At 34.4% G+C, this 14694-nt stretch overlaps 1 protein-coding gene across 3 annotated transcripts in view; it reads right to left on the reverse strand.

Moving 5' to 3' along the window:
• Positions 1 to 822: 822 nt before the first annotated feature.
• Positions 823 to 14694, reverse strand: part of ARFGEF2 (ARF guanine nucleotide exchange factor 2) — a 47442-nt gene continuing 33570 nt past the window's right edge. For 2 of the 3 annotated variants that reach the window (XM_087929015.1, XM_026697510.2), the window contains 11 exons: positions 14385 to 14515; positions 14155 to 14284; positions 13373 to 13508; positions 11433 to 11571; positions 11291 to 11345; positions 10913 to 11021; positions 7747 to 7877; positions 7367 to 7535; positions 7009 to 7147; positions 5786 to 5903; positions 823 to 5190 (listed from right to left, as the gene is read on the reverse strand). In XM_087929015.1, coding sequence (XP_087785141.1) covers positions 5014 to 5190; positions 5786 to 5903; positions 7009 to 7147; positions 7367 to 7535; positions 7747 to 7877; positions 10913 to 11021; positions 11291 to 11345; positions 11433 to 11571; positions 13373 to 13508; positions 14155 to 14284; positions 14385 to 14515 — 1434 coding nt within the window. In that variant the 3' untranslated portion in view covers positions 823 to 5013. Of the gene's footprint in view, positions 5191 to 5785; positions 5904 to 7008; positions 7148 to 7366; positions 7536 to 7746; positions 7878 to 10912; positions 11022 to 11290; positions 11346 to 11432; positions 11572 to 13372; positions 13509 to 14154; positions 14285 to 14384; positions 14516 to 14694 lie in introns of those variants that run through there. The other variant, XM_026697512.2, reaches the window with a different exon arrangement.

A 14694-nucleotide genomic window follows, 5' to 3' on the forward strand; every position in this document is an offset into this window, starting at 1 on the left:
GTGGCAAATGTGAACCTTTGTTTTCAGTAATTGGTGTGCTCCTCACATCCTGGCAGCAAAATATGTAGCCCTTGCATACTGTTAGATACAAAGGAACCAGTTACATTGTGAGCTGATCAGAGTTGCTTCTTTACTGTTTCTTGCCTATTTATAGGAATCGCACCAGACTGATTGCATTGTCTTGAGAACAGCCAGTTAAGGATTTCAGGGATTCTGGAGGGAGAGGCAGGTCTGCAATTGCTTTCTGCTGTGCAATATCTCTAAGCTAACTAGCTCTTCATATTTCTTTCTCCCAATTCTAGGTGGAGATTCCACTACACTTACTGATAGTAATTGGGACTAAAAACTATTGCTAAGTGATGCAGCCATAAAAGGCAATGTGACATGACTGTGTCAATTTACAACGGCAGTTCCAGCAGTCCCATTTGCCATTATTATGCAAATCCAGGGTGGTTGCAATGTCATGTGATCATTTGCAACTTCTTGCTAGTTTCCCATTGCCTTTGCTTGTGGGAAATCATCAGTGAAAGCAAATGACCATGGGTTACTGCAACATCGTAATTGTAAGCCAGTTGCCAAACACCCAAATTGCCAACTATGAGAACCCTCTCATTCACAAGTCCCTCTCATTCAGCGCTATTATAACTTTGAACAGTAATTGACCAAGTGGTCCTTAAATGAGGACTATCTGTCCAAGGAGGTTCTGAATACTGAGGGTGAAATATAACCTATGTCTCTGTTCTGTAGCCTTTAACATTATACTCCCTGACAAGGTGACAAAAAATAGTAGAAATAAATTGTTAATCACAAGGTCCAAAAAAAAATGTTTGATGTTAAACTTTATTTACCACCTGATTAAAGCATGGAATACAACATTCTTCATAATATTTTATATAAAAACTTTACATAACTTTGTATTACAGTATATAATTACACTATTCTCTCAAAAATGTATACATCCATCGGGCAAGGAATGCTTTTCATTAACTTAATGATATTAAATGTACTTCATAATAGAAGGTCTCTTAAGAAAAAAAGTAGCTTATAACTAATTTTAAGCATTATATAGATAAAACATACATGTTGCACGAAGTATATTTTATTTAAAGTTGCAAAGAGATATTCTGGACAAAAATATCAAGACATTTAAAGAACTGCACCTCTCACAAATCAAAATTTTCTTTTGCTTTGCTTCAAGCCAAGAATCACATCACACCATTTGATTGAACTGTAACATATTTATTAATAGGGACAAATTTCACTGGCAATTTATACTGGCTTATGTTAACCTCAGTGGGAGTATAACAGTGGTGAATTATTTTTTAAAAATGCAATGCACCAAGCATTTAAGCAAATTTTTATTCAATCTTTTTTTTTTTAAAAAAGAGGTCCTTATGTGCAAATTTGCAGATTTCAAATATCTGGGTTTTCAACTTCATTTTCAATTTACAATAGGGGGATGGAAATTTTGTACTGGGCTTGGTATTATAGAATATATATAATACTACCCCTTCCTAAACTGTTAAGTGATATAAACATAAAACCATGTTTTATGCTTGCTCCACCTGATAATCCAGGGAGCAATCACTTTGGAAGTCACTTCGATGCCGATGCTGGGCTTTGTTGCTCCTGCTAGGCTTTTTTCTAGACCATTTACTGTAAAATATTTCTTCCAAGTATTTCAAGTATTAGATTACATACAGCTCTGTACACTTTTTTGCACAGTATATTCAATGTTTGCATCGTGACTTCACTAACTTATGTTGCACCAACTATTTTAGAATATAAGAGTACATATAAGACCAAGTGTTGAATGATCAAGTGAGGCAGGGATCTACATTCTTACCTCATTTTTTTTACTACTATTCTGTATGTATTCCTGTTCTTTGGCTGAAATGATAAGATTAATACTTCATCTGCTATTAGCCATGGCCAGAATTAATAGTAATCAAACTATTATTTTAAATTAGTGTTGCAAACCTGATTTGGTAGAATCAGGATTGCAAACTTGATTCAGAAGGAATCTATTCCATGTTTATCACAATTGCTGCTACTGAAGGTATAAAATAAAAGCAAAGTTTAATGCTGACAAAAGAAGGGGAGATTCATATCAGAAGGGGAAGAGGCAACTATAGTGTGACATGCAAGTCTAAAGTTTACAATTGCTAAGAGATCAACAAGTGCCTGCACGTGGAATTGTGTGTCAGTTCATCTTGCACTGGATTCATGATATAGAATTGTGTTATACGCCCAGCTCAAACAAAATTTCATGAGTGTTTAAAGAAGTGATACAAGAAACATTGTGTTTACCCTGCAGAACCTATTCGATCTGATCTTAAATCAATTACTATAGAAAATTTTAGAGAATATTCCTAACATTATTATGATTGTCCATGGAGGTTGGTATTGCCAAAACAAAGCAGTATTGATGCTCACAATCATTACAAAAACACATTCAAATAATACATGTACCATTATTACCATTCTTCACAATCTTCAGGAATATCACAAAGAAAGGCTATTATGGAACATCTTCAAACACATACAAACACACACACAGATACTCACGTGCTACCCTTCATGATAATTACATGGTTATTAGATTCCCACCCATATTTTTAATTAAAGTCTTAGCCATTTGAAAATGTAACTGTTGGCTGCTAAATAAAGCTTTCCTAAGAAAATGAATAATTTAATGCTACTGTCTAGGCTTTAAGTTTTATGATCAGGCTATTCTGTCTATAAGTAAAGATCACACAAAAGATGCTTCTTCACAGTGCTTTACATTGCAAAACTTTGGAAGATAACTATTTTAAACCCTATGCATATTGCACTTTTAATTCAGGTTCTAAACATAACTTGCAGTGTTGCCATCCTTCTTTAATGAAGTCAAAGAGGTGCACAACTGAACAGAAAACATTTAACCAAGGGAGAGAGAGAGAGAGAGAGAGAGTGATGAAGACCACATTGTATTTGCATATTGACATAAAAATTATAGAAATGGGCAAAAGCAGTCCAATTAAAGAAGAATTCAGGTCAGTACAAGGATTAAAATAACAGGATATAAAAATAAATAACTTTTTCCCCCGCACACAGTGAAAATCCCTCTTCACTGCAAACATAAATAACTAAATAAGTAAGCTAATGTTTTATCACAATCCTTTCCAATGAACTGTTTATATGTTTTCCAACATATTTCACAGAAAACAATATTTTTCACTTGCTATGTAAAAAAGTCTTTGGTAGAGAAATTAAAACGTCATAAACTCTTTATATCTACGAATTGCAAAAAGAAAAAAAAGAAAACTTATACCGCTTTATTACTGAAACCCTTTGAGATAGCACACTAGTATTTAGAAAAAAAAATCCTGCCATAACTCTTCCCTAATTGTAACAATGATAACAACGTTAATAGCCAGACTCAATTTACAGAGCTAAAAGTTTCACTTTCTTCATCACACTTGTCACTTTGGATGGAACCTTTTCAGGAATTTTCCTTAGGGCTGCAGTCACCCATCTACCGTGTCTCCCTGCTCCCCACTTCACTAACACCTTACAGTTCATGCTTGCCAATAAGAAGAAAAAGTATATTTAATACTTTTGCATTTTTAATACATTTGGACAGAAATTACCTCCTTCCCGCCCTCTTGTAGAAACCATTACATTATTACAACTATACAGAATTTGCCTGCCGTATCTTACAAAACTATTTCTTATTGGGCCAAGAATAGTAAGACTTAGTCTTATAATAATTATAATACTAAAATCCCTCCTTAGACCCAAATTCAGAAGAGCCAATAGTACAGAACGGTGACTTTGCTTCCTATTGGCTCCAGAAAGCAGGCTTCTTTCACAAGTACATGTGCATTTATATTAATAAATCAAGTGGTTCCAATAGGAACCAGACTTCCTGTCTTATACAACTTATAATAATAAAGCATTAACCAAGCCATTAAAACAACCATAACTCAGAGTTCGGCAGCAAAAATAGAAATATCTGAAAATACATTGAAGATAGACAGTTTCTACCCAAATGTTAATCTATACATTACTCCAAAAGGGAAATACGAGTATAAATTTTGATTTATTCAATGTGCACTTCAAAATTAATCAAAGAATTTGAGTTTGTCATTTGCTTAGTATTTAATAATCATTAGAGATTAAGAATCAGAAGCATTTTTTCAAAGCTTTCAAACTTCTTAAACATTCAAGTCATGAGAGATGCAATAATTGAATTAAAAGGCAGTGTGAATTGCTACAGTTTCTGGGAAGCGTGTTTCCTTCATAATACATTTTGCAGATTGCTTTATTGATAGTAACCCAGTAACAAGGGAATTTTCAGATGATGAATAATGATCAGCTCTAGAGAAGATACAGTGCTCCTCTGAAAATGATTTACCATTTACATTCTGCAAGGTACGGCAGAATTAGCAATAAGGGAGATTTGGATTTTAACTGGGTGACTACATGTATTACTGCCTAGTCACCATCTTGCTACAATATACACAATAGACAGCACCAAATCATTCAAATCTGTATTGAAAGAAGAGACAGCACCAAGTCATTTTCAACTGTATGCATTCTTGGTGGAGAAACGCTCCAGCCAATTTTCAAACGAATTTTCATCTTCTCAAATATTTATTAATACATTTGCTAGCATCACAAACTTATATAAAGGGCCTTCATCATTTCCAACAGCTTAAGAGCAAACAGCTGGAAGGTATTAAGAGGGAACTACTGCAAAATCATTTTGAGCAGACAAGCTGAATGATAAGGACATGACATTTTACTGCAATAAATTGTCAAATGTGAACAGCTATTCCTAAGGACAGCCAGAATTATAGTAGTAATGAAAGAGCCTTCAGAAATACCAGATTGGCCAATACAACCCTGCTGTTCACATTATTGTAGTTTCTTCTTCTTTGGAGAACTATCCGTTTTTCTTTGCTTTGTTTATGCTTTCATTCAGTGAACTGAGCATTATTCAAGCTTTGGTAAACAGCAGTCACAAAACTACCATGCAAGGGATTGAGTGCCTGTTGTTCGCAAGTGTTCTTCAGGAATCCAGACTCTGAACACCACACCAATGCGCAGGAAAAACTTCCTCAGCACAGCTCGGAGTTCTGGGATCAGATCGAACTGCATTATTTCACATAAGTAGGGGTAGTATGTTGATGCATGTGCTTTAAACTTGGGAGGAAGAAAGGAGAGAAAAAGTAAGAAATTATAGAAGTCTGTTCATCCAAATAGTATGGTTCAATTGAAGGTACAATTACCACAGTCAGGGAATGGCATTGCAATATCCACATTTAAAAAATATGCTTCTGTAAAACCTACTCATCTTCAACTGGTCTTGACCAAAATATTTCAGCAGCAATTTCTCAAAATTCTATCAACTGCAACCTATGTCTCATTACACCTTGACCTTGCCACTAGAATACCCTTGCCTTAATTCTTTCTTTACCACTCCATCAATTCAAAGAGTATAACTCAACAGTGAACATAAATTGTCCCTAATCAGGTAAGGGCTGAATCCTGCCCATCCTATATGCCTTGCTCCTCACACAATCTACACTTCTCCTCACACAATCTACACTTATTTATTTATTTTATTTTGTTTGTTTGTAAAACATGTACAAGATAACAAGTATAGATATGAACATAAACATGAATAAAGGAAGTAAATGGGGACAGTAAAACAGGGACGGTAGACATGAACGGGGCTACCACAACCTGTAAAAGTCCCATGTTTTCTTCTGAAATTGAAGTAAACATATTCTCTTACCTTTTCATCACTGACTTTTAGTGTTTTTGTTAAAAGTAGCAACAGGAGATTGGTCCAGGCCTCTCGATGGCTTTCAGAATTCACAGTGATAAAATAGGCCAAAGCTTCACTGCACACACTAGAGAAAAGAACATGTGAATATTCAGAACACAGAACAGAAAACAGAAAGCAATTTAGTGAAGTAGGTTCTGCTAGTTCTGCTCAAATCAAAAGAAATTTTCAGGTATGTATGAGAAGAAGGAAGAACAGAAAGTAACAGAATATTATGAATTTTAATATTCAATATTTAAAAATCTGAATTATAAAATTAATTAATTAATTAATATTTTTTCAAACTTGTATTTAATAAAGCTTCCTTTCCTTTAAAAAGTAATTTAAATAGCCTTAAATTAATTTATTAACAAGTTTTTTTTTCCATTTCTATTTTTACTACAGGCAGTGAAACTTATGAATGCAATTGGGATCAGATTTTCAAAGTTGTTATGGTTGTTAAGTCGAGGCAGTCATATGACTGACCAGATGACAATGATGACAATGGCCATTAAGTGAATCATTGTGGTCGTTAAGTAAATTCATAGTAGTTAAGTGAAGGTTGTAGTTTAAGCGCCAGCCCATTCTTTGGAATGGGCAACTTTTGCCTGAAATTGGCAAAAAACATAGCAAATTGCAATCACATGAACACGGGATGCAGCAACCGGTCATAAAATTAAGTGCATGTGTGTGGCACAATATTATACAATGGTGAACATTATTTTATGGGCTATAAAGCACCTGTTCTGGGCCCATCATAATTTTGAATGGTCATTTAGTGACCAGTTGCAAGTCAAGAAATAGATGAGGATAATGATTGTCTACTTAACAAAAGTTGGCCTGTAGGTAGAAAAAAGTAAATATACAAGAAAAAGGAATGGACAAAATTCAGACATAGGAACAATTTGCCAGAATAGCACTTTTCAGAGTTAGGAAATTTTATGGCAGCTCTAATAAATAATTCAAGTTTTAAAAAATCATGGGGTACCTATATCCGGATTGTTTTCACATAAAAATTTCCCAGTTGCTTGTAATGAAGGATTGAATCTGAATGAGTTTTCCTTTGCATGCTTTGTTTAAGCTCCCCAATTTAAAATGATTCAACAGAAAAATTGTATGTCGCCTCTGAAATCCTGAAGAAATTGTGTTGGAATTGTCATAATATTACTTTGAAATCTAGAAACAAAGCTTACTTCAGAAGCCTCTCTTGTATAGCTTCCCAGGAATCTCTGCGGTTTTCATCAACATACATTCGGAAGAGAATTCTTAGACAACAAGCCAAACTGCTGGTCTCTTGTTTTAAAAGGTTGGGCTTTGATTTACCCTTGAACCCTGAAAATTAATGAAATGACTGCTTAACACCTTTGAAACTGAAACTTGAAATAAACTGTACATCTGAACATTAAATAAGATCTACTCTCATGTATGTTACATTGTATGATAATATTATACATTAATAATTCCATGCCAGTTGTCACTTTAGATTGCAGTATAAACCAGTATAATTGTTACAATAATTTTCTAAAACCTTCCACCCTATTTTATATTTACCTGCCCTCCATAGGACAGTCCTTTGTTCATAATTGGAGTTGAAAGCTTTTGAAAATGAATGGGACTCTTGCAGACAATCCAGTAACTTGAACAGATGTTGGGAAGACATGAATTTGTACATTCCCTGATCTTCAGTGTCAATGTGTATATCTGTATCTAGTGTGTCCCTCTAAAGAGGAAATCCAGGGATAGGAAGTATTAGTTAAGGACACAGGTTACAAGGGTTTAAACATAATTTCCAGAAAAGCTTCAATAGAACAGACCCTAGTTTTGATCTTAATTCAAATATACTTGAATAGTTTATACTTTGATGATTGAATTCCACATCTACACAATGAGAACAGAGAATCCTCTGTTAATCATAGAAGCAGATATCTTACCTGAGCAGCAGCCAAATGTTCAGCATCTTCTTTCTTACTTGTTGCTGGATAAAATACTATATTGTCAATTGTCTGAATCAATTCCAGCTGGACCACACATTTTATGAGGAGGCTGGCAAAGAGTTTCTGATCTGAAATAATATATCATATTTAGATTTTACTCTAAAAATTTTTTTTTCGTACTTCAAAGCTTCAAAGTTAGTGCACACTATTCATTAGTTTTTAAGAGATTCAGGCACACATGAGTTTCTTCTACTACTGTGTTGTTAGTGAAAATGATTATTATCTCTAAATAGTTTCCATGTCATTTTCCTTTCTTCTTTTTTTTGTAAATTTTATCTGAGTTTTCACAAAAAACAAAACAAATAAAACATCTTTTTTGAAAGTAGCGTAATCCCGGGTTACATTTCTTTGTACAGACACAAATTCAATTTCATGCTCATTTTTATGTTCTATTCCATATCTTATTACTGTTTTACATTTTCTGCATAGCTTCTCCCCTCTTTTAATTTTCTCAATTTTATTTTAATTATCTCATCTCAATTCAAATCATTATATTTATATTTTTTGTCTGTCCTGTTTCAATTATCTATTATCTTTTCTCATTAAACAAAGTTTCTTCTGTAGTTACTGATTGGAGTATGACGCCTTTATATCTTTTAAGTTTATCCATTTAACTCTTATTTAGGCTTCAATATATACCCTAAAGTTATAACATTCAATATAATACATAACTTCCATTCGGATTCTGCTTGGTACATTCTTAAAATACACACTATATTCTTTAAAAAAGAAAAAATATAAATATATGTAATTAAAACACATTCCATTCCAATTCAATTCTATCATTAATATTAATATTCATTAAAGTCTTAACATCTTTAACATTACTTTTCAATTAAATATCATACTTCTATGGGAACAATTATAAGCTTTCCATAGTTAATTCTCCCCCTTTACTTATATTTTATAAAACATTAACTAATGAAAAATGTTCCCGTTCCTTATTTCACTTATTTTATTCACAAACATTTCACTAAATTACACTAACTATTTTATCCCTCATTTTAATCATACGTTGTTTCCAATTTTCTAAAGTTATTTCTATTACTAATATAACAATACAATCTTATGTACCTTTACAGAATCCCTTTTTCAGTTAGATTTTCACCCATCATCTCTAACTAGGTCCTGTTTCTCTATATCTTGCTCCAGTCCTTTGTAACTTCTTTTCCTTTCCTTCTTCCCTCTCTTCTTCTCTCTCCCCTTTTTATCCCCTTGTCTCTCTACCTCTATTTCTCTCTTCTGTATTCCCCTTTTCTGTTGCTTTCCAGTATTATACTTATTTTTTGAATTATTTTTCTTTTCTTTGGTTGTTTTTTTAAGTCTTAAATTCTCCATTCTCTTTCCCCCCTTTCCTTTTTCTTCCCCACATAAAATTACTTGTTCATTAAAGATGGCTTCTTCTTTGTCCCAGTCTTCTTGTTTTGCAGATGTTTTTGTTGTTTCTCATAGTTCCAAATCTCCATTTCTAAGAATTGAAAAACAAAGCCAAAAGAACCCTTCCCTTCTTGTGCATCTTCTTTGTACTTTTTAAGTTCCATTTTCAATTCATCAGGAAGTGGTGCCATTGTATAAATTTTTAAACAACCACCTGATTGATTTTTGTCATTCAAATATAATAACCAAGAATCCAAAGATCACTAAATAATCCAAATACACGCAAGCTGTTTCTTTCTTTCTTTTTTCACTTTCTCTTCCTGGGGTTACTATTTAATTGCAAAGTTTCAGTTAAAATGTATCTTTTAGAAGTCTTGTTGAAGTTTTACTGTAGATTCTTTTTAATTCCAGGCAGTCTCTCCCTCTTCTAGATCCTGCCCTTATTCTTTTTCTCTCCCTTCCTGCTTATGAAAAAGAAAATTTTAATGTCCAGGAATCTTTATTATTCCTTTGGCATTTTGTTTTATTTTAAGCTTAATTGCCTGTTGATGTTAAAGTGGATTTTTCCAATTTCTTATTTAAGTCTCTTAGTTGTCAGTATAGGGAAAGGGAGAGAAGAAGAAAAAAACCAAACCTTTCCCTTTTCACTTTCCTTCGCTGCTTCCGACTCTTCTTTGGGAACGATGTTATTTTTTTGTAAATTTAAATTCCAGGGTATCTTAGTTGTTGCTTTTGCAATTTAACCCGGTCAGCCAAAATTTTCACTTCTTATCTTCCTCCTGCACATTCTTTTCTGGTTGAGTTCTTCTTTGAGGTGGCCATTTCTGACCACTGCTGCAACCGCCTTCGGGAAAGGGAGTAATGGCCAGCTGAGGAAGAGAGATGCGGCTCTCCTCAACCCTGCTGGCAGTCTCCCCACTCTTCACCACCTCTACGGGGTGGCTTAGCCCCGAAACCAGGTGGCTCAGGGTGCTCCAGCAGCGAGCCCAGACCGAAACCGCGCACGATCGCGGATTTCTGTCTGTCGCCGAAGGAACTCAAACTGGAAGACCCATGCCATTTTCTTTAGTATATCTTTAAGATAAACACATGTTAGAATTATATCACCTGTACATGTAAAAAACCAAAGTTGGTTCAAATGGCTGAAACAATCAACCAGCATAATTTGATTTTGAGAAACTTCTAAAAATTGGTTCAGCCAAGGTAATATAGAGAATACCTTGTCTTATTTATTTCATTACTCAATGAAACCAACCACACCAATCAAATAACTTTGGACAGTTAACACTAAAGCATAAAATACTCCAAAGTAAAACTCTGAGCCCTCCAACCAACACAATCTCAGATCAAACATTTACTTTAAAAGGAGATTTCAGAGCCAATTATTTCTCAAGAGAGCACATTCCAAGATTTTGAGGTAAGCCACAGAGAAGCCCTATATATTGCTCTGACAGGACCTCAAAACACAGAACACAGAACACAAAACACAGCAGAATCATGGTGAATACAATAATTTGTGATAAATTGCCACAATTGTTTCTCTGACTCATTGTATTACTATAACATCAGATATGAGACCAAAGGAGAAACAATTGTATCTTAATGTACCAAAAATTGGATATAGCTGTTGATGCAAGCACAGTTGCCCTTCTTAATTTGTGTTGAGGATTTACTTCCCAAAAGGCTGGACTGAAAATGTATGCATCAATGTGAGAAGCAAACTTACTTGAATAAGGGCCTCCTTTCCAGCTGTCATCTGTGGGATTTGAAAACTGGCTCTGCCCTCTTTCTGAAGCATTTTTACTACTTAAAGACTGGCGATCCAGGTCTACCTCCTAATAGAAAATGTATCTGTGTTAACTTCTTTTACATCTTAGTCACAAATCTCAGTTTCAAGATGATTTAAATTTTTCAGACATTTCACAATAAAAGTATACTATAGCTGTTCCTTGGCATGATTTTTCCCTTGTGCATATGATTAATACTTTGAAATACAAATTCTCAGAAAGAGAAAAACAAATAGTCTTATAATTTTTATTTCCATGATAAATGCCAATAAATCTGAAGCTGTCACATGTATCTGTACTGAAACTGAAGCACGTACCAGGTGTTTTTCAGATGAATCATCTTCCATTCCTGCTGGCCTCCACGTCAGCAAACTTCAAAAAAGAAATGCTTAAATCAGATAATACTGCTGGATCTAAAACACTGGCATAATCTACATTAAAGAAATATTGTACACTTACACATGAGGAATGGTAGTTTTGAAGATCTCCAGCATACAATTGCAGGTTTGGTCCCAAACTTCAGGACTGAATTTTTGCCCATTTAATATTACCAAACTTTCTAAGCAGTTCGTACCTGATCGAGCCAACTGTTCATTGTCTATAGAAAAATTAAATCACAAATGAAAGCATGAACATTTATCGTAACACCAGAGACTTGACCATTTTGAGTTGACAACTAGTTGTGCTGCAAGATGCTTCCTAATGGTAAGTGATAAGCCTATTGCAAAACTGAAAATAAGTTGTGAGAGATTGACACTGCTATCTTTCTCCTCCAAAACTGTTCTCAACCATTTAAGTACCCAGCCTTCTTCATATAATTATACTAATACAGAATCATGGTGATTACTAATCATTCAGTTCCCTGAAAAACAAAATCCAAAATCCATTTTAAAACTTTAAAAAAACTATACTTTCCATTGAAATCAATAGAACAATCTACTCGCAGATTTCAAAGTCTGGATATTTTTTTAAAAGACCCAAATAAGAACCAAGCTTGGTTGCTTAAATCTATTCCACACATACCCCTGTACCCCAAACTATAAATATAAAAGGAGAAAACCATGGGTAATATTAAGAAGCAAGAGGATAAACTGTTTCAAGGAACAGAAAGAAGAAAATAAAATGTATCCTATTGCAAATATGATAATAGCTTTATAGGAAGCTACTATGGTCCTTGCACCAAAATATGTTTGCACTCCAGCAATGTTGTGATATAGAAAATCTAAACCAAAAGCTGCAAGTATTTCTTGGTGTGAAACTATGAGTAGCATTGTCTCATTTTGAACATATGAGAAGGGGCAAAAAAACGCTCACAATAATTTTTTAAAGGAGAAAATGGAGTGTAATAGTATGTAAAAACCATTCTTTGTTTCTTTTCATTGCAAGAAAGAGTTTCATTTTTAAAAAAATTCTGCAAAACTTGTTATGGCTTTAAATTATATGTAAATTGGTTATGAGTTCATTTTTCAAATAAGAACTTAATTCTGCAGCTTGATTGCAAACAAAAAATTTGATTATCCAGTCATTATATAACATTTGTAAAAATTATTTAAAACATTATTTAATATCTGACAAGTAACATAGCTTTAAGACCATCTCCTAGATTACTAAAAGAACATGCTATGCCAGTGGTGGCTCATGTTTTTAGGCTCCTGTGCCAAAAATTGTGCATGCGCTTGCACGCTCGTGCTCGCGTGCCAGCATCCAGAAGGCAATGCGCCTCCCCACAACCCCTATGCATGCACGTGCAATACCCAGCCACCCACCTGCTGCTGCCCCCTTACCTGCACTGTGCCTCACAGCTGATTTTTGGCTGATTTGTGGTCTTTTTTGGCCTCCCAGAGGCTTGAGGAAGGCTTCTGCAGGCTTTGCAGGCCAAAAACTAGCCCCGTTTCGTCACTTCTGGTATTTTCGGAAAAACAGAAAGTGATGAAACGGGGCTTGTTTTCAGTCTGCAAAGCCTGCAGAAGCTTTCCTCAAGCCTTTGGGGGGCCAAAAAAGGCCTCAAAGTGGCTGAAAATCAGCTCTGAGGCACACGCATGCACAGTGAGGTAAGTTTGCCTACAGCTCACGTGCCGGCACAAATGGCTCTGCATGCCACCTGTGGCACACGTGCCATAGATTCGCCATCACAGTGCTATGCAATAAATAATTTATTAAAGAAGCAATAAGGAAGAAATATTGTTACCAATACCACAAATGTAACATTAGCAAAACAGAAAACTTAGACTATTCTTTTTCAGTGTAGTTGTCTTTTTCAAAAAAATAATTCTTTTTTTCAGAGTCATCCTTTTTAGAAATGCATGGAAGTATGGAGGAAAAAGAGGAAGATTAATTTCACACACAGCTGCTCTCAAAATATTCATTCAGAATAAGTGACACATATGTAAATAAGCTACCTTGTTTTACACACCAGTGTAACTGTGTAAATATGTCAGCAAGAAGAATTTCATTCAGAGCTTCATAGAACTGGGTAAATACATCACAGATTGCATAAAGTGCATGATTGCAGGTCGTAGTCATCCATTCAGACTTCTATGGAGACAAGAATCAAGGGTTGTATGTTTCCGATTGCTAACAGGGAAGGGTTCTGATTATATAACAATCATCATTTTAATAAAAAATATTCAGTTCACCCTTGTTTACAGATTCACCTATACTTATATCAATACTTAAGACTTCAAAATTCTAAGGATTTATTTTATTTTAAAAATTTAGCTAAGAAAGCACCACCTATGTAAAGGGTAACTGGAGGGCCAACTGAAAAACCAAGTGTCTGATATTCCTTTTGGCCTGATGGGATTAGGCAAAGAGATTAAACTGGATTTGACCTTGGTCCTATCTAAAAGACAGAAGGATGGGGGAGTTAGTCTTCATTATGTTTCCTAGATTTATTCTTTCCACTTAAAAGCCTTATAACTTGGCTTATTCCAACCAATTGTCTTCCAGACATGTTTCAACTTTCGTAATTATGAATTTTAGAATTGTGATAACTGGGGACTGTGGCAATTAAACTTTAACATACAGGGGAAATACTAGATGGAACATTTTAATTTTAAAGTCTATCCTTTCTCAAACAAACCATCAAAAACATATTATTATATCTGTCTGTTATTCTTGTTTTATATAATTTTTAAAGCATTTTAAACCTAATTAGATAATGTAACGTTGCTTTCAATACCTCTGTTTGCAGCTCGGGAAGCTTCATGTTGTCAAATATTCTAAATACAATTCGAAATAGATCTTGCCACCAGTGATTTTCAAAAGTTTGGCCATAGCTCTTCATGATTTCAAACATAACTGTTAGTCCTCTACAATGTGAGAAAAACAGTCATCAGAAAGGTATCTTTTGGGAAAAGAATGAAGGGAAAATATGTTTTACTAGCAATTATAATCACAAAACTTCATTACCTTGTCCGCACATCTAGCTTGCACCGATTGATGATACAAGAAAGTTCGAACAAAATAGGGAACCATCCTCTAACCCAAACCCTGTCTCCAGGCGCTACGTTCATGTCATCACTTGTATATTCTCTCAAAACCTGTGAACAGATGAAAGCTAATAAATCAGTACAAATACAGTACCATTTAACCAGATCTTGCTGCACAATTGATAAAAAGGTAAACAAAACCAGAAAATGTTTTTAAAAGACTTGTAAACCTACACTTTACAAGAAATTCACAAATCTCCTGGTAACACAAAATTTAAACTGAAATATGT

This window comes from Pseudonaja textilis, chromosome 3 (assembly GCF_049901715.1).
Source record: "Pseudonaja textilis isolate UNSWEBS1 chromosome 3, rPseTex1.2, whole genome shotgun sequence".
Taxonomy (NCBI): domain Eukaryota; kingdom Metazoa; phylum Chordata; class Lepidosauria; order Squamata; family Elapidae; genus Pseudonaja; species Pseudonaja textilis.